Source organism: Pelodiscus sinensis, chromosome 13 (genome assembly GCF_052426305.1).
Source record: "Pelodiscus sinensis isolate ZL-2025 chromosome 13, ASM5242630v1, whole genome shotgun sequence".
NCBI lineage: Eukaryota > Metazoa > Chordata > Testudines > Trionychidae > Pelodiscus > Pelodiscus sinensis.
The window spans coordinates 26,939,484-26,964,474 of record NC_143064.1 but is presented as its reverse complement, the minus strand read 5'-3'; the positions used below and the strand labels follow the sequence as shown (position 1 = coordinate 26,964,474).

Sequence of the window (24,991 nt, the reverse complement as noted above, 5' to 3'; positions counted from 1 at the left end):
GTCCGACTGTGGAGGACAAGAGGGAGAGGCAGCTGCCGGTCAGTCATCCCTGCAGACACGGTCCCTGAGACTGTGTCTCTGTGAGGAGCGAGCAACTGTCCTTGGAACAGGGGATGGTGATGTCCCGAGAGCAAGGCCACGTGTGGCCTGCATAGCAGGCCCCACCTCACACGGGCCCCGAGTTGCCCTGGGGACTATCCTGCCCGCTCCCTCCCCCCCATCTTCCCCATGGACAAGCAGGCCAGGGAAGTCTCTGGCCAGAGTGGGCTCCCATGGGCGGGAGAGGGGCCTGGAGTGGCCTGGTCCTCCCTGGGGCCCACACACACACCCCTGCACCTGGCAGCTCTGTCTGCGGTAATGGGTGGTGCCTCTCGCATGCAGGCATGGCCGTGTGCTATGTGCCACACTCGTCGGTCTGTGTGGGGTTGTGTGTGTGCCCTTGTGCCCAGTCTGCTTGCAGCAGTGCCTGGTGGGGGAAGGACGTCCCTCCCAGGGGTCGGACCTGTGTGGGGCCTCCCCACAGGCTGTGAGCAGCAGCCCGTGGGTGCTCTGGAGACCACGTGGTGCACACTGCTGCTGCTCGCTGTCCAGGCCGAGCATGTCGAGTGACAATCATGCCCCATCCCCTGTGCTCCCACCTTCCCCGCCCTGTGTGTGCGCCAGCCTGACAGCACTCACCTGATGTTCCCTCCCCAGCGTCAGATGATGCCTGGGAGATGCTAGTATCAGTTTGAGGTTGAGGGCGATGACGCTGCTGGTGTCCTCTTTGTTCTGCAGTTGCTGTCTCTCCTCCTCCTCCTCCTCTAGGAGCTCCAGCCAGGCTACCACGGGTGTCTCGAGGCCTGAGTCCACCAGAGCAGCTGAGGACAGGGCTTGCTCACCACCGAGAATCTGGTGGAGCTCTTTGTAATAGAGGCAGGAGTGGGGTCCTGCCCCAGAGCAGGAGCTGTGCTCCCTGGCCTGTACGTAGTCTTGCCACAGCTCCTTCACCTTGCTCCTCACTTGGTCAAGGGTGCAGGGGTGGTGTCCTCTCTGGCCAAGAGCCTCGGCCCATCCGGCCATAAATGTCCACATTTCTGCGGCATGACTGGAGATCCTGGAGGGACTCCTCCTTGCCCCAGAGCTCCAGGAGGGCCCGGATCTCAGCCCCCAACCAGGATGGTGCCTGGTGTTTGGTGCCCCTGGGGCTGCTGCCTGGAAGGACCAGGGGAGTTCCGGGGGGCTTGTGGCTGTGCCATGGCTCCTTGGTGTGGCAGGGAGAGCCACGTGGTGCTGCTCTGAGGCCGGCTTTCTGCCACAAGGCTTTCCCCGGGTACCTGCAGCTTTAAGACTTGGCTGGAGACAGGAACTATAGAGCTGTGATTAGTGTGGATGGAGTGTCCATAGAGGCACCTGTGCTTTTTCCTAGAGGCCTCTTGTTTCAAAAGAACTGCCTCTTCCGCATCCACACATGCCTTTTTCTAAACGAGCTCTTTTGGAAAAGGCCTTCTTCCTCGTAGAATGAGGTTTACTAATGTCAGAAAACCCTCAGCATTCTTTTGATTTTCTTTCGAAAGAATGCAATTGCAGTGTGGATGTAGGTGACGTTTTTTCATAAAAAATGCTGTTTTTCCGAAAAAACCGTGTTGTCTAGACACACCCTAAATAAGGCCAGGGGCTCATATAGACAAATAGTATGTGCTCATGTAGTTAAAGACTCTATCATGGTACATTTCACAAACAAGCCAAATTCAGTTGCACAATCTTAAATCAGGCAGTTCCTAACTTTGGCATGTTTGTCTTTACAACCTGAAAAATGTTCATTTAATGTGTGTGTGTGTGTGAGAGTGAGAGAGAGAGAGAGAGAGAGAGAGAGAGAGATGTGCATATAAAGATGTCCACAGGAGAAATAAATGAAAAACATGAAAAGGAAGACGGCAGAAAAAATGGCAAGTAGGAGTTGAGTTGTTGAGTTTTAAAGAGACTCAAAGACAGCAGTTACTTGAAAAAAAAATGAAGTGAATGGCAAGTAGGTAAACAGACGCAAAATAAACATGACATGGAAAAGGAAAGATTATTAGAATCTTCTTAACTCCGTCCTTTGTTAGGCTCTTTCCCATCCGTACTTGTGCTTTTCTTGAAAGAAGGAAGGGAAAGAGGAGCAGCAGCAGCAGCAGCTCCAGATCCCAGATGATATAATGAGTGAAGAAAAGGAAGTATTGCTGACTTGGCTTCTGATCCTGCAGAGTGGGTCTGTCTCACTGAGTTCAGTGTAAGAGAGAAGTAGCTGCAGTCCGGTGAGGAATGGAAAAGTTAATGTGGATAGTGGCACTTGTGAATTTTTTCACCTTCTGCAATGGTGAGTAAATGAAAATGCTTTTCATATTCAGAGCAATTTATTCTACAGGTGCAGATCTGCCTGTGTGTGTTAGTTTGATTGTTCGCGAAGGTATGTTTTTGATGGAAGAATAAAAACAAAAAATGCTGTCAAAAACAGAACTTTCGTTCTGCAGCTAATTATACACTCCCAGTTCAATCATTTTTGCATTGCATACAACGGGGACATGTTTTTGACATGTAACAAACAGCCCAGTATTAAGCAATTTGTCAGATCTAAAGTGCACAGAGTTAGAACAAAATCACACTATTCAGGATACCGGGAGAAGTTTTTCTCTGACTGGAATATGTTCATTCTTTTAGAACTTAACTAGTTTTCAGAATTGTATTGATGGATGTCATTATAATTACAGTGCTCACTAGAGGTGCACATGTGGTTCACCTCCAGACAGATTTGGATTTCTATAACTCTGATATGCTAGGTACACTCATGTAATTAAGATCAGAATTTGAGCTGTCACTTTATACAATAATTAGTGAAAATAATTAGTAGTCCTGTGGCACCTGAAGGTATGTCTACACTGTATTCCTCTTTTGAGAGGGGAATGCAAATGCAGCTGAGCAAAATTGCAAATGAACCGTGAATTTACAAATCTCACGCTTCATTTTCATAATGGCATCCGGGCTTTTTTCGAAATACCCTATTTCGGAAAAAGAACACTGTCTAGGCGGGGTTATTTAGAAAAAAAACCTTTCTTTCGAAATAACCCTTACTCCTTAAAAAAATGAGATTTAAGGGTTATTTCAAAAGAAGGTTTTTTTTCAAAATAAACTCATCTAGATGGTGGGGGTTTTTTTCAAAATAGGGTATTTCGAAAAAGCGCCCGGATGCCATTATGCAAATGAAGCGCAAGATTTGTAAATTCACGGTTCATTTGCATTTTCACTCAGCTGCATTTGCATTCCTTTCTTGAAAGAGGAATGCAGAGTAGACATACCATAGAGACTAACAAATATATATATAGTATCATGAGCATTTGTCGGCAAAGCCTACTTCTTCAGATGACTTTGAATGGAGACTCTATTCCACTCAAGCTCATCTGAAGAAGTGGTTTTTGTCCAAAAAAACCTCATGATACTCATTGGTTTTTAAAATTACAGACTAACACAGCTACCCCTTTGGGACTTTATAGAGCGATGCAGTGAGTGGAAGCCTAGAGTTTTAAGAAAGAATGTGAGTTTGTTTGGCAAAAGTAGAAATTTAGATGTATATGATCTCAAACTTCAGTTGCTTATTTGGAGTTTTATCAACAGGAGACTTCCATAAAATGGGATGCATTGGTTAGAGTAAAAGCTGGACTTAGAGGAGAATTCAGAAGTAATTTGTTAATGAGGTGCAGGAGTTCTCAGACAGTTCTCAGGCTGATATTTGGACTTCCTTCTGATAAACTGAGTGAGCCTAGATTCGAAGAACTTGGAGATGAGAAAAGAACTGTGACTCCAAAGCAAATTTACCCCTGTTCCAGACTAGTGCTCTGGTTGGGATTCATCTTATAAAGTTGGTCATGAACCAAGAAGAGATGTAGATCTGGACCTCCCCAAAGAACTCTTGTTTCTGTTCACAGGTTTACTGTATTAGACCAGAGATTTGGTTAAGGGAGCTCTTTTATGCCACTGTGAAGGTGGGGGACTGGGAGATGTGGAGGCAAGAAGGTGTAAAAGAGATTGTCCAACTGTCTTACAGAATGGTCCAGGAAATGAAAAGGTTTGAATATTTATGCCATTCTAGAAATTTATCTAGCTCATCCTTCTGATCAATGTTCTCTAAAATACATTATCTAGGGTTTGGGCCAGTTTCAAATCCCTCTAGTAGTGCTAACCCTATCATTTTCCTTGGAAGCTACCATCCAGATAAACAACTCTCACAGGCAGAAAATGTTAAAGGTTTCAGCATCAATTTTATTTTGTTCCATTTATCTCATTACAGCTAGTTTTCTCTCCAGTGGGATATTATAATTGTATCACTGCAAAATGCAGCAGGCTCTGGGCTGAAATATGAGAGCTATTTTAACAGCACAGAGCAACAATACACACTTGGGGAAATATGGAATATGGCTACGTCTACATTGGCAAGATTTTGCGCAAATATTCTTTAATGCAAGAGTTTTGCGTTAGAGTATTTGCGCAAGAGAGTGTCTACACTGGCATGTGCCTTTGCGCAAGAGATGTGCTTTTGTGCAAGAGCATCCACGCCAGTGTAGACGCTCTCTTGCGCAAGAAAGCGCCGATGGCCATTTTAACCATAGGGCTTTCTTGCACAAGAAATTCATGTTGCCTGTCTACACTGGCCTCTTGTGCAAGAACCGTTGCGGAAGAGGGCTTATTCCTGAGTGAGAGCTTATAGACTCATAGACTCATAGGCTGTGTCTACGCTGGCATGAATTTCCGGAAATGCTTAAAACGGAATACTGTTCCGTTTTCAGTTTTTCCAGAAAAGGAGCGTCTACATTGGCAGGCTGCTTTTCCGGAAAAGCCCTTTTTCTGGAAAAGCGTCTGTGGCCAATGTAGACGCGCTTTTCCGGAAAAGAGCCCCGATCGCCATTTTCGCGATCGGGGCTTTTTTCTGGAAAAGACTACTGGGCTGTCTACACTGGCCCTTTTCCGGAACAGTGTTCCAGAATAAGGACTTATGCCTGAGCGGGAGCAGAATAGTTTTTCCGGAATAGCGGCTGATTTTGTACAGTAGAGCATCGTTGCTTTTCCGGAAATTCAAGGGCCAGTGTAGACAGCTCGCAGCTTATTCCGGAAAAGTGGCTGATTTTCCGGAATAAGTGGTTCAGTGTAGACACAGCCATAGACTTTAAGGTCAGAAGGGACCATTATGATCATCTAGTCTGACCCCCTGCACAGTGCAGACCACAGGATCTCACCCACCCCTCCCAGAATAATCCTCTCACCTATATCTCAGATATTGAAGCCTTCAAATACTTTGAAGACCCCAAGATGCAGAGAATCCTCTAGCTGTGATCTGTATCCCATGCTACAGAGGAAGGCGAAAAACCTCCAGGGCCTCTGCCAATCTACCCTGGAGGAAAATTCCTTCCCGACCCCAAATATGGCGATCAGCTAAACCCTGAGCATGTGGGCAAGACTCACCAGCCAGACACCCAGAAAGTTCTCTAGTAATTCCTATCATCCCTCCATTAACCTATTTCCCACCGATAATGAATATACATTAGAACATTAGTGTTCTTGCGCAAGAACTCCCCGCCAGTGTAGACAGGCAGCAAGTTTTTGCGCAAAATCATGCCAATGTAGACACAGCCTCTAAGTTTAAAAGTTTCCAGTTAACATTACCTGAAAGACAATAGGGATGGGACAAAACACATAGGATCCTTAAAATACAGCTAGGTTAGTAGGTAGGAGAATGCAATTTATTATTATTATTATTATTATTAAAAATATGTCCCTCTTTACCATGAGCCAAGGACCAGCTTACTGGTTCTATAAATTACCAGTATAGTCCAGCTACTTTCCTTGGAGGTTTCCCAGGTCTGACCCTGTTCAACTCATACAAACTGAGGAATTCCACTGCCAGTTAGTTCTGAGCATATTACAGGGCTTTCCCATTTAGTATTTATGTTATATCTCAGCTCTTCTATTCCAACATGGCTATTATCTGTGCTCCTTACATTATATTTGTTTTTTGCTATTCAGTTCACGTAAAAGGCCTCTTTGAATCTAACTGCCGCATTCTTCATTTCTAAGATAACTTGGACTTTAAAAACATTTGGAAGTTTCGAAATTCTCCTTGTATGTATTTCACTCTAGTCCAGTTTGCAGATAAATAAAAGAACTCCTAAAGCTGACTCTTAAGCGTAAGCTCTTCCCAGCTGGAAAAGGTTCCACTTAGGGCTGCTATGTTCACCACTTCCTGTTTTCAAATTTTCTATTTGTATCCAGCTAGTTCCAACAATATGTTTGCTTCTTGTTCTTTTCGTGAACAAAGTTTAGAGTACATTTTTGCTGTTTGTTTGTTGTTGCTGCTATGTTGTATTCTGTTTTGGAGACTTTTCACAAAGTTTCTGAAAATCAATGTCCATAATTTGGCCTTTGTATGACCAGATTTGTATTGCCCTCAATTCAGTTTTAATTATTGCATTATTCAAGGAGATTTTTTTTCTGAATCTGAATCTAGGCTTTCATTAAATGTCAGATTCAGAAATGTCTTTCATTGAAGTAGACATAGCTCCTAAAGAATGCATCCAGTCTTTGTATCTGGCATATTATCTCTAATAATGTTTGAGGCTTGTTCTAACTGTTAGAAACCCAGTCCCTGCAACCCAAATTCCATGAATATTCCCCTTGATGTCAGTTGGTCTGGGACATGTGTGATTTGTGGGATGAGAGGGGAATCTACTCTCTATGGGCTGTTCATCCTTGTCTTCTCTGGGGAGACTGTCAGCAAGCAGGCAAAAATAGTTACCTGGCACGGCAATGCTGGAGATAAGAAGTTGGCAGAGACCCACCACAAACATATAATGCCAAGCCAAAGAACTCTGTAGTACCAGGAACTTGATAATGACTCAGTCAACATTGCTCTAGTTTAGATTATAAACAAGACTCTTCTTTTTAATTTTGGTGCTGCTCATTTACTCCTGTGGGAATTCTGTACCACTGCAGATGCACAGAATTCAGGTTACCCACAGATTTCTTTGCTTCATCACAGAAAAATGACTTTTGATGGGAAATCCACAAAACCAGTCATGCAACCCTCCCAAGAAGTATGTTTGGGTGCCCAGTGAAGCTGCAAGAGAGGTGAATCGTGTGGGATGGGGGAGGGACTAGGGAAGACCTGACTGGTGGCTCCTATCTTTCACCAGGCTCAGCTGCTAGTCCTGAATGGTCTGGGAGGGATATGACTTTCTTTTTCCATATATAGCATCCAGGACTGGGTCAGACCCTCTTGCAGACCAGGAGTTCCTCCCCCATCTGCCCAAGCTCATGCATCCAGACCTCCTTATGCCCAGTCCCTCCAACAGAGCCTCATCTCTCTGCACTCAGCACCTCCCTTATGAACTCCAAATCCCTTGTGCTTGCTCAACCCCACTGATCCGTCCTGCCTTGTTGAACCTGAACCTTCCTGCCTTGTTGAACCTTCCTGCTCTCACCTAGTGGACCTGGCATGGATGGGCAGAGCCCTGGGGCATTTCTGGGCAGGCCTGGTCCTTACGCTGTATCAGGATCGGGTGCAGCCCCAACTCTGAGTCTGTGTCCAGTGCCAGGGAAGCTGAAGAGTGATCTCCCACCTCTGTGCAGACAGTGGCCTGGGCTCCCCAATGCCAAACTGGAGCCTCCACATTTATCTGACAAATAAAATTTGCAGAATGTTGCAGAACTTCAAAATATTGTGTGCAGGCTTTTATTATTGGCACAGAATGTCCTGAGATTGGCTCATTGTCCTAGTTGTCTCAAGAATTCTCCATAACTGATTCATAGACATGGGTATTCAGTCTTCAGTTGCATGTATTAAAATGCTAGATCCTGAGCTTGCTGTAAATCAGTGTCGCTCTACTGATCTCAGTAGAGTCATTTGTCTTAACAGGGCTATGCAGATTCATACCAGTTGAGGCTCTGGTGCGTTGTATTTGTTTGATAGTGTGTCTGCTGAATAATATGGCTTTTATGTCCCTTTAATGCCTTAGACCAGTAATTCTCAAACTTTTTGGCCTGTGATCCGCCTGGCTCAATGCAAACTTTCCGTGGACCACCAGTTGCTAATAGAAACTTGCTGTTAATTACAGAATTATGCCCGAGCCATTTTGCTAGTGCTGTAGCTAGTGAGAATGGTTTAATTTAACCAGTAAGAAAGGAAATATAAAATTATTAAACAGATAAACTGCTTTAACTTTCTCATATTAGTTTATCAAACATCATTTTAAATAAAGTAAAATATTAATTCATGTCCAACACAAAAGGTTTCAATGTTTTTTTTATTTATGGCAGGTGTACAGAGCTTTTTTTGGGTCAGGGACAACTGACCCACAGAAAAATCAGTTGGAGACCACACAAATGAGAAGCAAAAAAAACTCCCTTGATAAACCTCCAAAACTCACTGATGTGGCCCCCAACTAAGACACCTCACTCCTCTGGTGCTCCAGTCCCGTGGTGCAAGGAGGAGGGACAGGGAGGACTGAAGTTCAGGGCTTCCCATGGGCTGGATTTACTCATCTGCGGTTTTGGAGTTAGTGGATTTTGTGGACCCCACCACCAGCTTCTGGGATGGGGACAAAAATGAGGAGTTTAGTGTGTGGGACATGGCTGCCAGTGAGTGGGATAGGGGTGAGTGCAGGATATGCACGGGAGGTGGGAGATAAGAGGGGGTGAAGGTGTAAGGTTTAGGCAGGAGGTGTGATACGGGGGGGTGAGGGTGCATGGTCTGGGTGGGCTGTGGGATGCAGGAGCAGTGTGGAAGAAGGGTGTCTGGGGGGCGCAAGAGCAAAGGAAGGTGCCGTATGTGACCAGGAGAAAGGGTGCAGGAACAAGGGAGGGTGCAGCAGAAAGGTGGGGGTAGGATGTCTGGCCAGGAAGAAGGGTGCAGGAGCAGGCTGGGGATGTGGGGTCTTGGAGGGGAGTGGTGCAGGAGCATGGTAGGGGTGCAGGTTCTGGTCATAAGGGGGGGCACTTACTTGCTTTCATGCCACATACCTCTCCCGGGCATCGTGTCTGAGACATGGCCTCCTGCTGCTCCCATTGACCAGATTCCAGCCAATGGGAGCAGAGGGGAAAGCCTCCAGGCAGCACATCAGTGCACTGCTGTTTCTTTCAGCCAGGGAAGGGGGAGGGCAAGCAGCAGTGCACGGAGTCACTTCTTGCTCCACTTCTTCCCCACGAGGTGGATCCAGTGAGGAGGCTTGGGGCTCTTCCCCCTCACCCACCCACCCCCAAGGGAAGCCAGCACTGGAGCTCCAACCTCGCAGGGCTGGGGGGAGGGGAGGATACAGCTGGACCACCAGTGAGGGCCCCTTGCTGCGGCGAGAGGGAGGGAGAGTGGAAGGGGGGGAGTTGAGCTCTAACCGCAGTTCACCTGGAAGGCAGCCTCTGTGGACCGCAGTTTGAGAATCACTGTATTAGATGCTATGCACTGGACATTAGAATTCTAAATGGCCAGTGCTGAGAGCATATGACTTCTTTGTTTCGGTCTTCACCGAGAAGTCTGAAGGAATGCCTAACATAGTGAATGCTAGTGGGTAGGGGGTAGGTTTAGAAGATAAAATTAAAAAAGAACAAGTTAAAAATCACCTAGAAAAGTTAGATGCCTGCAAATCGCCAGGGCCTGATGAAATGCATCCTAGAATACTCAAGGAGCTGACAGAGGAGGTATCTGAGCCTCTAGCGATCATCTTTGGAAAATCGTGGGAGACAGGAGAGATTCCAGAAGACTGGAAAAGGGCAAATATAGTGCCCATATAGTGCCCATTTATAAAAAGGGAAATAAGAACAACCCAGGAAACTACAGACCAGTTAGTTTAACTTCTGTGCCAGGGAAGATAACGGAGCAAGTAATTAAGGAAATCATCTGCAAACACTTGGAAGGAGGTAAGGTGATAGCGAACAGCCAGCATGGATTTGTAAAGAAGAAATCATGTCAAACCAATCTGATAGCTTTCTTTCATAGGATAACGAGTTTTGTGGATAAGGGAAAAGCGGTGGATGTGGTATACCTAGACTTTAGTAAAGCATTTGATACGGTCTCGCATGATATTCTTATCAATAAAATAGGGAAATACAACTTAGATGGGGCTACTACAAGGTGGGTGCATAACTGGCTGGATAACCATACTCAGAGAGTAGTTATTAATGGTTCACGATCCTGCTGGAAAGGTATAACAAGTGGGGTTCCGCAGGGGTCTGTCTTGGGACCGTCTCTGTTCAATATCTTCATCAATGATTTAGATATTGGCATTGAAAGTATGCTTATTAAGTTTGCAGATGATACCAAGCTGGGAGGGGTTGCAACTGCTCTGGAGGATAGGGTCATAATTCAAAATGATCTGGACAAATTGGAGAAATAGTCTGAGGTAAACAGGATGAAGTTTAATAAAGACAAATGCAAAGTGCTTCACTTAGGAAGGAACAATCAGTTTCACACATACAGAATGGGAAGCAACTGTCTAGAAAGGAATATGGCAGAAAGGGATCTAGAGGTTATATGAGTCATATGAGTTATATGAATATGAGTCAGCAGTGTGATGCTGTTGCAGAAAAAGCAAACATGATTCTGGGATGCATTAACAGATGTGTTGTGAGCAAGACACAAGAAGTCATTCTTCCGCTCTACTCTGCACTGGTTAGGCCTCAGTTGGAGTATTGTGTTCAGTTCTAGGCACCACATTTCAAGAAAGATGTGGAGAAATTGGAGAGGCTCCAGAGAAGAGCAACAAGAATGATTAAAGGTCTAGAGAACATGAACCTATGAAGGAAGGCTGAAAGAATTGGGTTTGTTTAGTTTAGAAAAGAGAAAACTGAGGGGGGACATGATAGCAGTTTTCAGGTATCTAAAAGGGTGTCATAAGGAGGAGGGAGAAAACTTGTTCATCTTGGCCTTTGAGGATAGAACAAGAAGCAATGGGCTTAAACTGCAGCAAGGGAGGTTTAGGTTGGACATTAGGAAAAAGTGTGTAACTGTCAGGGTGGTTAAACACTGGAATAAATTGCCCAGAGAGGTTGTAGAATCTCCATCTTTGGAGATATTTAAGAATAAGTTAGATAAATGTCTATCAGGGATGGTCTAGACAGTATTTGGTCCTGCCATGAGGGCAGGGGACTGGACTCGATGACCTCTCGAAGTCCCTTCCAGTCCCAGTATTCTATGATTCTGTGATATGAAAACCTTCATAACTGTTGATAAGAATTTCACAATATTCAAGGAAAACTACTACAAGACTCTGCACAACATTTGAGAAACAAATGGAAATGCTCCAGTGGGAAGTCTCTTCACTCTTAAAGTTTCCATCTCTGCTCTCCAAATTCCCGGTTGAATACCAATGCAAAGGGGTGGGTTCTGATCTCAGATTTTCTGGGGTAAATGCAGAGTAAAACCTACGATAGTTTGGATTTCTCTTGGTGCAGCCAATTGCAGAATTTGGCCCTGCATACTTCAAAGGCATTAGAGCAGTGGGACTGACCCTTTCCCCCCTTCTTCCTCCCATACATGATAGAGAGCTTTGTGGAAGGGGTGATAGAAGCAATGGCTAGTCATGTTATGAAAGGAACTTTCCAAGCAGAAAACTAAAGAACTCCTTGGAGCTCAAAGATCCAAAAGAACCAATTGTACTTTGTGACTACATATTCACATTACTGCCTAAGAAAAGGAGGCAATGGTGCCCCTTACTGTGGGTCTGTGGGGATGTTGCATTCAGATCTATTACATCTCCTTAGGAGAAAGGTATTGAAAGCGGGAAAAAGTTCAGACAAGCAACAAAAATAATCAGAGCTGGCAGGAGTGTTCAGGCTCCAGAAGGCAGTCAATGGTATGACTGGCAGTCCTGGATTCAGATGGTAAAACAAACAGCACATATGGCTGTCGAGAGAGACTCTCTGCATCAGTGGTTTGGTGGGCTCAATCTGGCGGCATATCCAGGATTGTGTGGTGTTTGGTTGGTGTTGCTGATATTCATTCCACTTTTATTTCCATCCCTTATTTTCGGCTTCCTACAGCTGTCCTGGAACTGACGGGCACCCATGACATTAAAGGCACATGGAAGAGTTCTATCACCTTGCCATGCGTCTACACGCCTTCCCAGGACTTTGTACAGCAAACAGTCATTTGGACCCTGGAGCGAGATCAAAGCCCTGCCACCATCTTTCGAAGGGATAGCTCTGGGGATCACATCATGTTGTCACGGCACAGAGATAGGATCAGCGTCCCAAAATACAAGCCAGGGGATGTCTCTCTTGAAGTTGAGAAACTCGAAATCCCAGACAGTGGACACTACACTTGCAAAGTCACCTGGAGAGCCCAGGACAACAGCCTGCTAACAAAGGAGATAACCACTACAGTTAAGGTTGTTAAAGGTAAATGCAGTAAATAAACCCTTGCACTATGTATCATTTGCCAGTCATTAAGAGCGTGTCTACACAGCACCCTAAACTCAAAATAAGATACACAGTTTGTACTATGCAATTGCGTATTGTATTTCAAAATAGCATATTTCAAAATTTGGCGCGTCTACACAGCAAATTTCAAAATAACACACTATTTCACGAGGGTTAGAGGGATGCTGAAATAATGTACCCACTATTTTGAAAAATATTTTGAAATAATGGGCACATTTAAAAGACACGGGGTAGCTCTTTTAGGATACCAAATAGCCCCGCTGTCTAGACGTACCCAAAGCACTTGACTAAGCTGGCTAAAGAGCAGGTGGGGATGGAGCTTCAGGGAATAATGTGGTAGGGAGTGCACACCACGCTGACTCCCCACATCCACAGAGTTGGGGCCAGCATTCCCACGGATTCTTGTGCCTCTTCCTCCCTGCACTGACATTAGCCCCACCCTAATGAGGGGGAATCAAGCCAGAGGTATTCATGCCTATCATGGAGCAGACCCTAGCTGCACTTTCTCCCACTCTCAATCATCCCCAGTATCCCCAGGAAAACGTTAATTGTTACAGTTGCTCAGCAGGGTGGAACACAAAGGTTAGCTGGCTGCCAGGTGCCCTGCGGTGCAAAGGAAAGACCTGAGGCTATGTCTAGACTGCAAGCCTCTTTCGAAAGAGAGCGTCTAGACTGCACGCGGAACTTTCGAAAGAGCAAGCCGCTTTTTCGAAAGAAAGCACCCAGTGAGTCTGGATGCTCTCTTTCGAAGAAGCCCTATTTATATTCAAGAACGCCTTCTTTCGAAAGAAGCACTTTCGAAAGAAGGCGTTCTTCCTCGTGAAATGAGGTTTACCGCCGTCGAAAGAAAAGCCGCATTCTTTCGATTTAATTTCGAAAGAACGCGGCTGCAGTCTAGATGCAGGTGAAGTTTTTTCGGAAAAAGGCTACTTTTCCCGAAAAAAACCCCTGAGTCTGGACACAGCCTGACTGTGATTCAACTGCTGGATCTTGTCTAGGCGGGTACCAGTAACTTCTCAAACACGTGGTTACAGTGAAAGGGTATTTGACTGGGGCTGGCAAGAAAGGGAAAGTTTGAAAATACTCTAGGTCCTGAGACTAAAACAGTGACTCAGTGAGGCAATAGCTGTTCTTAGAGTTACAGGGGGAGAGGACTTCAAACTGAGGGTTCAGACTCTTCAGATTTACTGCCTGGGCTGGTCTCTCCAGTCTAGACTTTTGTTCAAAGCAAACAAGAGCTTGTAGGTTTCCAGGCCACAATCGGTTGGTGACGTGTGTCTCATTAAGGCCTCTCTGCGCCAGCTTTCTGCCCAGCCTGGATTGCAGCCCCACAAGTCCTACACAGACCTGCTCCAGCTACAGAGGCCACCAGCAGTCACACCCTGCTCCACATGTGGTCTCGCGGTTTCTGGGCAGAGTACCCTGTACGTGGTTCCTGGAACTTTCCTTGGTCTAACCCACTTAGTAGAAGGATCCTTAAGGTAGCTACAGGGATTATGTGGTTTTCTCTTCTCCCATCATTATAATTTGTTCAGTAAAAGAGGCCTTGCTACTTTACATCTCTATCTCTCCTCTCCCCAAACAGCCCTTTATTTTTCCTTTGTTCTGTAACAGCCTAAGATGCTTTTGCTTTTTTCAGCTGTTCTCTCTCACTTTGCCTCTTATTTTTTCTAAAAATGCATGTTCTATTCTTTATTTCAAAAGGAACACAATTATTTTTCAAACTTTATAGGAAAATAATAAAAGTGCATAAATAACATTTTCTTTTAAAATTAATATTTAATACATTGATTTAAAAATGTGTCTTTTTTCTCTAAAAAGACTGGTTAACATATCTCTTTTTAAAGGGTTAAAACTCTCCTTTTTACATTTTTCCTTTTTGGGTCACAATTGGGATCATGTGCTTTGGAAAACCAATACAATTATTTTTCTCTAAGAATATGTAAATAATAAAAATCTTATTTTCTTTTAAACTTAACATGTTAAAACAAATATACACAAAGGCTACGTATTCACTGCAGGCTTTTTGTGCAAGAACAGGTGTTCTTGCGCAAAAACTTGCAGAGCGTTTACACTGCACGCACGTTCTTGAGCAAGTAAATTAACAGTAAAGCGTTAGAAAACAGGGCTTCTTGTGCAATAATTATTCCTCTCCCCACAAGGAATAAGCCCTCTTGCGCAAGAGCTCTTCCACAAGAAGGCAGTGTAGACAGGCAACAGGGGTTTCTTGCACAAGAAAACCCTACGACTAAAATGGCCATCAGAGCTTTCTTGCACAAGAGGGCGTCCACACTGCCATGGATACTCTTTCGCAAAAGCACATCTCTTCCACAAAAGCACATGGCAGTGTGGGCATACTCTTGTGGAAGACCTTTCGCACAAGAACTCTTGCACAAAACTGTTGTTGCACAAGAAGCTTGCAGCGTAGACGTAGCCAAACAGTCCTATTATTCCCCATGTAATCTTTTTTCAAAATAGATGACTGCTCCAAAAATGTATAGGCATGAAACATAAGCCATAAACAGGGGCATTGAACCTTGTCAAAATTGTGTGGTGATGAATGCTGTGAAGTTCTTAACTACTGACCCAAATCCCTTTCCTTTTCCTTCAGTTGCAGTGACTAAACCCATCATCAAACCAGGCAATCTGGGCTTCACCGTACCGAAAGGGGCTAGCGCCAGCCTGACTTGTTCTGTCAATGGGTCCCCACCTATCATCTACCGCTGGTTCAAGGGAGAGCCTGGAGGAAAGGCGGTGCACGTGAGCAATCACGCCGTACTCATGTTTGATTCTCTGCAAATGTCTGACACGGGGAAATATTACTGCGAGGCAGAAAACACAGCACCCTCCCAAGTAATAGAGCAGAGTAATACAGAGCAGCTGACTGTGGTGGGTAAGTGCCCCAAACTAGTGCTCGGTCTCTGAGATGCTTCTAACTGCAGGCTGAAGCAAATGGTTGGGAGGGAGAGTTTAAAAGGGATTCGATATTTATAACAACACTAGTTGGGGTGAATAAAAAATTACTGTCAATCCTCATGGTTCCTCAGTTCACTTTCTGAGGTCACAGAAATGCCATGCCCCCTCCGTGGGATAGCATTGCAGAACAGAGTGCACTATGAGAGGCTTCAAACATCCCCCCCAAAGATTTTGTATTCATCCAAATGATAGAAGCAGCAGAATCTGATGCATGGTCATTCTCTCTTAGATCTCAGAAAACCAGCAACCACAGTACCCAGCTCTGAGACCACGGCACACACCACAGCCAAGCCTGCCTCAGAAAAAGGTGAGGCTGCTCAGAGGGGAACTGCTGAGAGAGGGAATGTGAAGTTATATTTTCATTGTGTTTGTGGGTGAATGATATAGAGGAGGATCTGACTTGACACGTCTACTCATTTACAGCCAGTTTTTAGCTGAGGCACATGGGTTGCTGGACATTACCTCTGCTTCCCTAGGTGACTTCTAGCTCATTCTTCTCTTGCTCCTTGGGAGACATATCCTCGTACTACTGGGCTACTTGTTTACTGCCTCCCTGGAATGGCAGCTGTTGTCACACCTGGGAGGACATGCCTATGGGAGTTATTGATTTCCTTAGCTCTGTTTGGTACAGCAGAACTTCATCAGAGGCATTATCCTGCTTCTATCACTTTAGTGCAGGGGTTGAGAACCTAAGGTCCAGGGACCGGATGCAGTCCCCGGCTTGCCTGGATCCAGCCCCAAGGCTGAGGGTTCCACCCCCAGCATTGGGGAGCCCATGCTGGAACTCCAGCCCCTCCCCCTCCTCCTGTGGAGCTGGAGCACACAAATCTACTAGCCTGGGCCACCCTAGGCTCTGGTGTGTGAAGTGAATCTGGGGAGTCTCTTTCTGCTTCTCAGTCCGGGGCAGTGAAGAGGGGTTTTTTTTTGGGGGGGGGGGTTGGTTCTCATTTGTGTGCGGCCCCTGACTGATTTTTCTGTGGGCCAGCATCCCACAACCCAAAAAGGGTTCCTCATCCCTGCCCTAGTGTTTTGTGGGGCTAAGTATGTTGCAGAAACATGCCAAACAACCTGTTTGCAGAAGTTGGAAGGTATCCCAGCAAGGCCTTTCCAGCCACAAGAGGCCATCACGCTGGCAGATGGATGGGCAGCACTGGGTCCAAAGGGTTTGTTTCACTGTCTTATTCAGCTAAACAGGATAATGCTCTCCAGTCTTGCAACTGCAGGGCCAGAATAAAATTTCTTTCTGATGCTGAATGACTCACACACCATAATGATCACCCAAACCTTGCTTTATTTGCAGATGTGAGCAGAACCCTGGCAACTGGGAGTGACATAAGACTTCCAGAGACGCATGAAGTGACGACGAGCAAAGGAGGCTACGTAGAAAGGGCAAAAAGTCAAGGTGGAGATTCTGCACTGACACCTGATCGTAGATTCTGTTCTAGGGAAAAGAAATGTCATAAAAAAATTCAGAATTTCACACTTTGCTTCTCTAGATGATTAGTTAAATAGCACGTCCTTCCCAGCCTCCAGCCCATGTGGGCTTATTTAGATCCTGATAATTGCTTTGAGTTTCAGGATTCAAAAGTACTGAAAATCTCCAAGTTAAAATCAGCGGAAACTGTCGTGATTTACCTAGTTTTTCAGTGAAGATTTTTGTGGCAAAACTCAGTATGTCTCAAAATGTCATTGACCCTTGTTGACTTTTTGTCTGAGATGAGCTGAAGCTAACATTTTAACGAAGCCCCAAACCAGATGATTTTTGTATGGTTTGGTGTTTGCACGTGAACATTTTGTGCAGCTCTGCACAGCTCCTATTTTGTCCGTGAGTTGTGGCTTCCTTTTACGTCTAAGTGGAGATGCTGACCAAGAACCACAATGAGGCCCAGTATCGCAGCAAGAGGCAAGTGCAGGAAGTCCGACTGTGAGACAGCTGATTTGACCGAATCATTACCTCTGCTCTGAGCCACTTGACCTGAGGCTGACTCAGCTTGAGGAAGGGACGCAAACATAAACATAAACCGCATACTAACCTAGGCTTCAGTCAGTACATTCAGCTCCCAAGGGAAATGTCCACCATCAAGGTCCTGGCTGTTGTTATAAATTGCAAAGCAGAATTGCTTCCTTGTTTGAAACATCAGCTTGTGCTGTTTTGATCTAGATTTCCGGAGGACCAGCCTGCCCCTCTATCTCATCATCCTGATTGCTGTGCTCTGTGTAGCTGCGGTGTTTGTTGTCATTGCTGTCGTTTTCTACAAGAGAAAGACCAAGGAGGGTGAGTGGGGGTGCTGGGGAAGTTTGGGGCTTCTCTGGGATAACAGGCTGACTGCTGGTGAGGATTTCTGAGGCAAGGGACCAATATTCTACCAAAAGGTATCAGAGATGGTTTTGGGATCTGCTTTAAAGACCTTAAAATGTTTCTCAAAGGGTTTGACACACATCTCATCTGAGCTCATGAGAGGGATATGTGGGAGAGGTGTGCTTTTGGATGCATGTGGTTTTTCTCCCAAGATTTAGGCATAACTCACTCAGTTTAGATAATAATAGAGATGTAGCTGTATTAGTCTGGTCTTGCTGAAACAAAAGACAGGACTATGCAGCACTTTAAAGACTAACAAGATGGTTTATTAGGCCCACGAAAGCTCATCACCTAATAAACCATCTTGTTAGTCTTTAAAGTGCTGCATAGTTCTGTGTTTTGTTTTAATTTAGATAGGTAGGGTATTCCCAGCAGGCAAGTGGCCACCCATAGGCTACTCACTGGCCTACCTTACTTGCATGGAAATTCAGTAAGAAGAAAGAATATTCCAAGCAGCTTTCCCTCACCTGGCAGACTGGATGGAAAGTGCTGTCTCGAAATAAGAATACTGATGCAATACAATTAAAGGAAAATGAGTGACTTCTTGTATTTGAACACAAGGGGGCAGGCATGTTCTAGCAACAAAAGGGAACTGACAGATAATCAATGAGCACTGTACTGCGTGAGAGCCCTTTGCTTATCCATTGCAGGGCTGTGAATGCACATCTTGCAGGTGTGTGCCCCAGATATGGTTGCTAGATTCCATTCTCCAAAAGCAGGTTCCAACTGCCAACAAGCATATCTCCTGCTGACTGTAGTGGCAAGAATAGGTGATTCCTAGCTGAGACCAGCTCAGCGTGGATCCTACTGGTGAAGCAGGGAGTAACTGGCTCCTCTTGCCTCACTTGGTGGAGCCTTTGCCTACGTACAAGAAACCAAGAGAGGGAACATAGAGCTTCTGGGCACCAAATAACCAGTCACCAGAGGCTAAATCCACTGTAGTGTCTGCTTCTTAGCTGAGCAGGCACAATGCATCCAGTCCCAAAAGGAAGAGTTATGGGCTGTGTCTACATTGGCATGATTTTGAGCAAAAGCACCAGCTTTTGCACAAAAACATGCTGCCTGTCTACACTGGAGGGGAGTTCTTGCGCATGAACACTGACGTTTTAATGTGTGAAATCAGTGCTTCTTGAGCAAGAACTATGACGCTCCCACTCAGGAATAAGTCCTCTTGCGCAACTATTCTTGTGCAAGAGGCCAGTGTAGACAGGCAACATGAATTTCTTCTGCTAAAAAGGCCATCGGTGCTTTCTTGCGCAAGAGAGCGTCTACACTGGCACGGATGCTTTTGCACAAAAGTACATCTCTTGCACAAAGGCACATGGCAGTGTAGACGCTCTCTTGCACAAATACTTTAACGCAAAAACTCTTGCGTTAAAAGTATTTGTGCAACATCTTGCCAATGTAGACGTAGCCTTTCAGTGTTGATTTCAGAAATAGGAATTTCAAAGCTAGATAGTTATGAATGTACAATTGTTGTACAGAGATATCAGCCAGGGAAGGGCAGCGAAATGTCACAGACTGAACACAAGGCTGGAAGGTGAGAACTCCTGGTTTCTAATCCTTGCTCATCAGTGACTTTCAGCAGGCTACATAACCGCTCTGTGCCTCCATTTTCCCATCTGTAAAATGGAAACAAAAAGTTACTACATAGTAAAGTGCTTGAGTAGATGATTTAAGGTCTCTGTAGTGCTATTAAAACTTTATGTAATGCTATGTACGTGCCATTTAATAATCCTTATTTGCTCATGGGGTAATAAAAATGCAAAATATTCACATTTGTCTTTTATTTTTTTTTCAGATAATACATATGAAGTAACATAGTGAGTAAGAGTCATCATCTGTCATGCTGTGAGAACATCTGGGGTTGTAATATTGATTTATGTGGCAGGAAAACTATTTGCTAAGTTAAGAATGAATATCCTCTGATTATACTGGAGGAAAGGATTGGATATCTTAATGGTATATGTGATGTACAGTATGAGGGTTTAGATATTCACACAGGCACAGTGATAGAAATGTTGTTTGTGAATAATATTTTATACTCATCAAAATTAGTCACAAAAAAACTATTGGGATCCTCTGTTCCTTCACCAAAGAGATCAGTGCAGAATTGTTCTCTGTAGTGAATTCCCAGTGTTTTAGAATTTAAGGAACAGGAATTTCCAGCTCTTCCCTTGGGATAGTATCCCAGTTGAATGGGTCTCCCTGTTAAGAACCATTTCCTGATGTTCATCCAAAACAGTCCTTTGGTGAATCTCCTTCCATTACGCCCTGGTATATAATCCTAGATTTGAATCTCAGAGTCCAACTTTTCCATTCACTAACACAAATACACAAGATAAGATGGCAATTGAAAGGACAACATGTAATGCGAGAGGGTATGTCTACACTACAGCGCTAATTCGAACTAACTTAGTTCGAATTAGTTAATTCGAACTAAGCTAATTCGAATTAGTGCATCCAGACTTAAAAACTAGTTCGAATTAGCATTTTGCTAATTCGAACTAGCATGTCCACATTAAGTGGACCCTGAACTGGGGTTAAGGATGGCCAGAAGCAGTGCCGGCAGGGCATCAGATGAGGACTTAGAGCGTGGAGCTGCTGCCTCAGGCTAGCCGAAGGCTGTGCTTAAAGGGACCCAACCCCCACCCTGGACAGACAGTTCTCAGGGGGTTCCCTGCTTGCAAAGCAGTCCTGGCTTGGAGTGCCCTGAGTGCCCACACTGGGCACATCACAGCACTCAGACATCAGCCCGGCTGCACTTGCCGCAGGCTTCCATCTGGGGAGAGGGGTTAATCGGGGAGCTACAGGAGAGTTTCCACCCCGAGGAGCCTGCAGAGCCACCCCAGTCCTCCCCATTGGGGGCTCGTGCCCCATTCCTCCCTCACCTCCTTCCACTTACCCCTCCCTAGCCCCCCTTCCTGATGTACAAAATAAAGGACACGTGTGTTCAAAAATAGAAACTCTCTTTATTGAACAAAACTCGGGGAGACTGGGAAAAGGAGGTGGGAGAGGGGAAGAGAGAGGGTGGGAGAGGGGAGGGCAACTACAATGATGAGGGGTTTGAAACAGGTCCCATATGAAGAGAGGCTACAGAGACTGGGATTTTTCAGCTTAGAAAAGAGGAGACGGAGGGGGGATATGATAGAGGTCTATAAAAGCACGAGTGATGTGGAGAGGGTGCATACAGAAAAGTTCTTCATTAGTTCCCATAATAGAAGGACTAGAGGACACCAAAGGAAAGGAATGGGTAGCAGGCTTCAAACGAATAACAGAAAGTTCTTCTTCACAAAGCAAATAGTCAACCTGTGGAACTCCTTGCTGCAGGAGGCTGTGAAGGCTACAACTAGAACAGAGTTTACAGAGAAGTGAGATAAAGTCATGGTGGTTGGGTCCCTGGAGTGCTATTAGCCAGGGGGTAGGAATGGTGTCCCTGGCCTCTGTTTGTGGAAGGCTGGAGATGGATGGCATGAGACAAATGGCTTGGTCATTGTCCTCCGTCCATCCCCTCCAGGGTCCCTAGTGTTGGCCGCTGTCAGCAGACAGGCTACTGGGCAAGATGGACCTTTGGTCTGACCCAGTACGGCCATTCTAAGCTCAGGGCTTAGGGTCAGGGGTCTCAGTGGACCACCCTGATTTTCATGCAAACCTGCTCCTGGGTGGCCAGGCTGGCAGCTATCCTGCCCTAGCCGGCCACTTTCCTGTGCCTAGTGCGGAGGTCGTGGACGAGGTCCACGATGTCTGCACTAGACCAGGCGGGCGCCCGCCTCTTGCGGTCCTGGGCAGGCTCCCGGGAGCCGCCAGCCTGGTCCCGGGAAGAGGGGGAGGGCTGGGGGGCATCGGGTGGCTGGCTCGATCCGTGCCAGGTGCAGGGTCTGCTGGCTGGGTGCTGGCAGGCTTGCACCTGGCACGGGCACCGTAGCCAGCCCGTGCCCCTTTAAGGGCTCCGGGGCCGGGAGGGGGGCAGTAGAGTTTCCCTGGTGTTGGCCAGAGTGGCCACCAGGGAAACCTGGGGAGGGCTAGCCTCCCACTAGTTCGAATTAAGTGGCTACACAGCCCTTAATTCGAACTAGTTAGTTCGAACTAGGCTTAGTCCTCGTGGAACTAACGGCTGTTAGTTCGAATTAACTTTGTAGTGTAGACATACCCAGAGCTACTATCCAGCTGCCAATGAAAGTGATCAAAAAAGTGTATGTTGCAATGTGGCCAATGAAATTTACCCAGTGCTATCAGTGATGTTTGTACAGCAGTATGTTAAAATAACATCTAACTCTGACCAGTATTATGCATTGCATGCCGGGACTTCTCTTCATAGGCTGCACATTCATTGTAAAGATCTGGCCAAACACAGGCCACGTTGGAGAATTTATCAGCTGCATTTGGTCCCTGGGTTGCAATTGATCCACTTTTTGTTCTATCCCTTATTCTCTAACAACCAAAATGCCCACTGGTGTAGCCCCGTTCAGGTCAGAGTGGCAATGTCATCTCACTATGGGGCCAAATACTCAGCTGATTGTTCATGGTTGCCTCTTTTTTGTGTGTAATTCTCTCGTCATTGTTGCATATCAGCCTCCCATAATGTCCCTGGATTAGTATCATGTGTTTCGTTACAGGCCCATATATGGAGAGGGTCGGGGGGTGAGAAGGATGCAAAAGCAGCCCTCCCCCATTGTTCCCTAAGTAAGCAAGCTCCAGTCAGCCAGGAGAAGCCTCCTTCCCCCATACTCTGAGCAGCCAGGGGAAGTCTGGGGCTGATTTGCCCGCTTACTTGGGGAACCATAGGGGTGTTCACATCCTTGCAGTCCACATTTACAAAAAAAGCCCCGTGCCACAGAAATTCCTGCCTACGGATCTGTGTTATTCAACAGCTAATATTCCTCTGTGAACAAGCAGAGGACCAGAGACTGATCTCAAATACCCCACTGCAAATCCAGAGTCACGTCACTGAAGTGAGTGGAATGACTCTGAATTTAGCTTGCTGTGGTGTAAATGAGATCCCACTCTGGGATGACGACTCTCCCCTGGCTTTTTCATCCTATTAATGTTGGACTTTTGTTTCAGTCATAACTCGAGGAGTGATGTGAAAAGACAGACTTGTTCAGGAGTCAATGGCACGTGCAAGTATGAAGAGGGAGGATCCTCGGCCAAAAACCATTGCTTGATGGATCCTATGAAAGAGAACGTCTATGAGGAAAACATAGACTACGAGATCCTTGTGAATGCAATGGAATCTGAATATGAAATGGGGGATGTTCAATAGCAAACCAGCCTTTCTATGCAAGCAGGATTGCTGAAGATAGGGCTGGAGACCAGGGCAGTGACCCTTCATCAAGGGAAACACTCCTTCCTGTCTGTCTTCTCCTCTGATAAATATTCTGAACTCATTCCTTTATTTGTTCAAGGGGAACTGTGTCACCTTCTGCTTCTTCAGCAAACTGAGCTCTGTCTGGCCTTTGATGCAGAAACCACCAGCAAGGCAGTTAATCTGACTGGTGTATGCAGGGATTCATTTGTAAGCATCCTGGAGGACGGGGGGTCAGCGATCAAGGGGCTACACAAAAGTCTTGAAGCCACAGAGCAGGGTAAATAGTGGATTGTTACATATCTAGCAAATGATCATGAAGACAATAAAAAGATCTATAGTGATACGTGTACATTCTCTGGCGTGAAAGTTATTGAATGTTCAGGGCCAGGGAGCTTTGTTAAAAGGAGGAAAGTTCTCTGGTTTCCTCCACTACAATTAAACCACTGATTTTACATCCTGCTTGCACTCAGGTCTTCTCCCCAAAATTTGGAGTGGGGAGGCAGGGTCATCCCTAGAAGTTTTGGTGCTCTATGCCAGCCCCAAATGGGAATGGGGCCTGAGGAGCGGGACTGTGATCAAGGCTCTGGGGGTCAGGCCCAGAGCTGAGGGTAGTAGGAGCAGGGCAGGGAGGCAGAAGGGGTCAGGCCTGTCCCTGTTCTCACAGGTAGCAGCAGGAAACAGAGCAACCTGGATCCAGCTCACTTTGCTCTTCAGACTCCCAGCTTCAGCATTCAAGGGAGGGTGCTCAGGGGAAGGGATGGAACCGTCCCCCAGACTCACCGGCGCTGGGAGGTGGAATGATGTGGCTGGGAGCTGGCAGAACAGAACGAGTTAGAGCTGGGTTACTCCACTTCCCACTGTTTGTCAGTGTGGCATCAGGCCTTACTCCTCTTGCTAGCATCAGGCCCCCTCCAGTCTCCTGCGCTGTGTCAGGGTAGGGGGTTTGGGAGAAGGGGCGGATCTGGCACTACCCTATATGCAGCACACAGCTGCTTAGGGCACCACAGAATTTGGAGCAAATTGGTGCCCCAAATTCTGTGGTGACCTATGCAACTGTGTATTTTGCATATTGGTGGGGACGATCTTGTGGGGAGGGGTAGCAAAGGGACCACGAGGGTTTGGTTGATGTCCAGGGTGTGTCAAATTGGAGCTGTTTGCTAGAAGAAATGGCATCTTTCTTTCCTAGAAAATCAGAGTGGGGGATGTTACAACTTGACTTGGAGAGGAAGGGAGGGGAATAAGAACACAGTATATTGTTCTTAGGAATGTTGCATAACTTTGTCATCCTGAGTCATATCTTAGCAAGGAAAGGGAGGCTTGATCTACTGATCTGAGCAAAGGTTCAGGAACCAGAATCTCCTGAGCTTTGACACAGGCTCTGACACTGGCTTACTGCGTAGCCTTTGGCATGGGTCTCAAGCTGCCTGCACCAGTTATTCATCTGTGTTATGGAGATACTAATACTGACCTATCTCATAAGGTTGTTGCGAGGCTTTCATGTTTGTAAAATGCCTAGCATAACAAGTACTTGGTGAGTGCTGAGTATTTTTACATTCTCCCATGGTAAAAGCAAAAGGATATCAAGGAGTCTATTGAACCTGAACTTTGTTTACTTTGTTGTTTCATTAATCCAATATACAGTAAAACTCCAATAGTCCGGCATCCAATTGTACTGTACTCTCGATAGTCCGGCATCAAAATGGCAAGAGCCTAATGAGTGAGCTTCAGTAAAAAAGGAATCACAAGGCAGCAGCGGCAGCAGCTGAACCGAGCGAAACCAGATGCAACTGAGTCAGTCTGCCACTGGCATTGTGTGATGCTGGACAGTGCTTGTGCTACAATAAAAAGAGTTAAAAACACTTTATATACAATATATACTGTGTGTGTATATATATATATACACACATTTATAG

At 45.8% G+C, this 24,991-nt stretch overlaps 1 protein-coding gene across 1 annotated transcript; it reads left to right on the top strand.

The window, feature by feature from the left end:
- Positions 1–1,830: 1,830 nt before the first annotated feature.
- On the top strand, positions 1,831–23,421 carry LOC102461273 (V-set and immunoglobulin domain-containing protein 4-like). The gene is made up of 8 exons (XM_006136137.5): positions 1,831–2,338; positions 12,037–12,393; positions 15,047–15,328; positions 15,641–15,718; positions 16,712–16,813; positions 17,573–17,686; positions 19,572–19,593; positions 22,835–23,421. The coding sequence occupies exons 1-8, from the start codon at positions 2,284–2,286 to the stop codon at positions 23,031–23,033; spliced, it is 1,209 nt and encodes a 402-aa protein (XP_006136199.3). The 5' UTR covers positions 1,831–2,283; the 3' UTR covers positions 23,034–23,421.
- Positions 23,422–24,991: the final 1,570 nt, after the last annotated feature.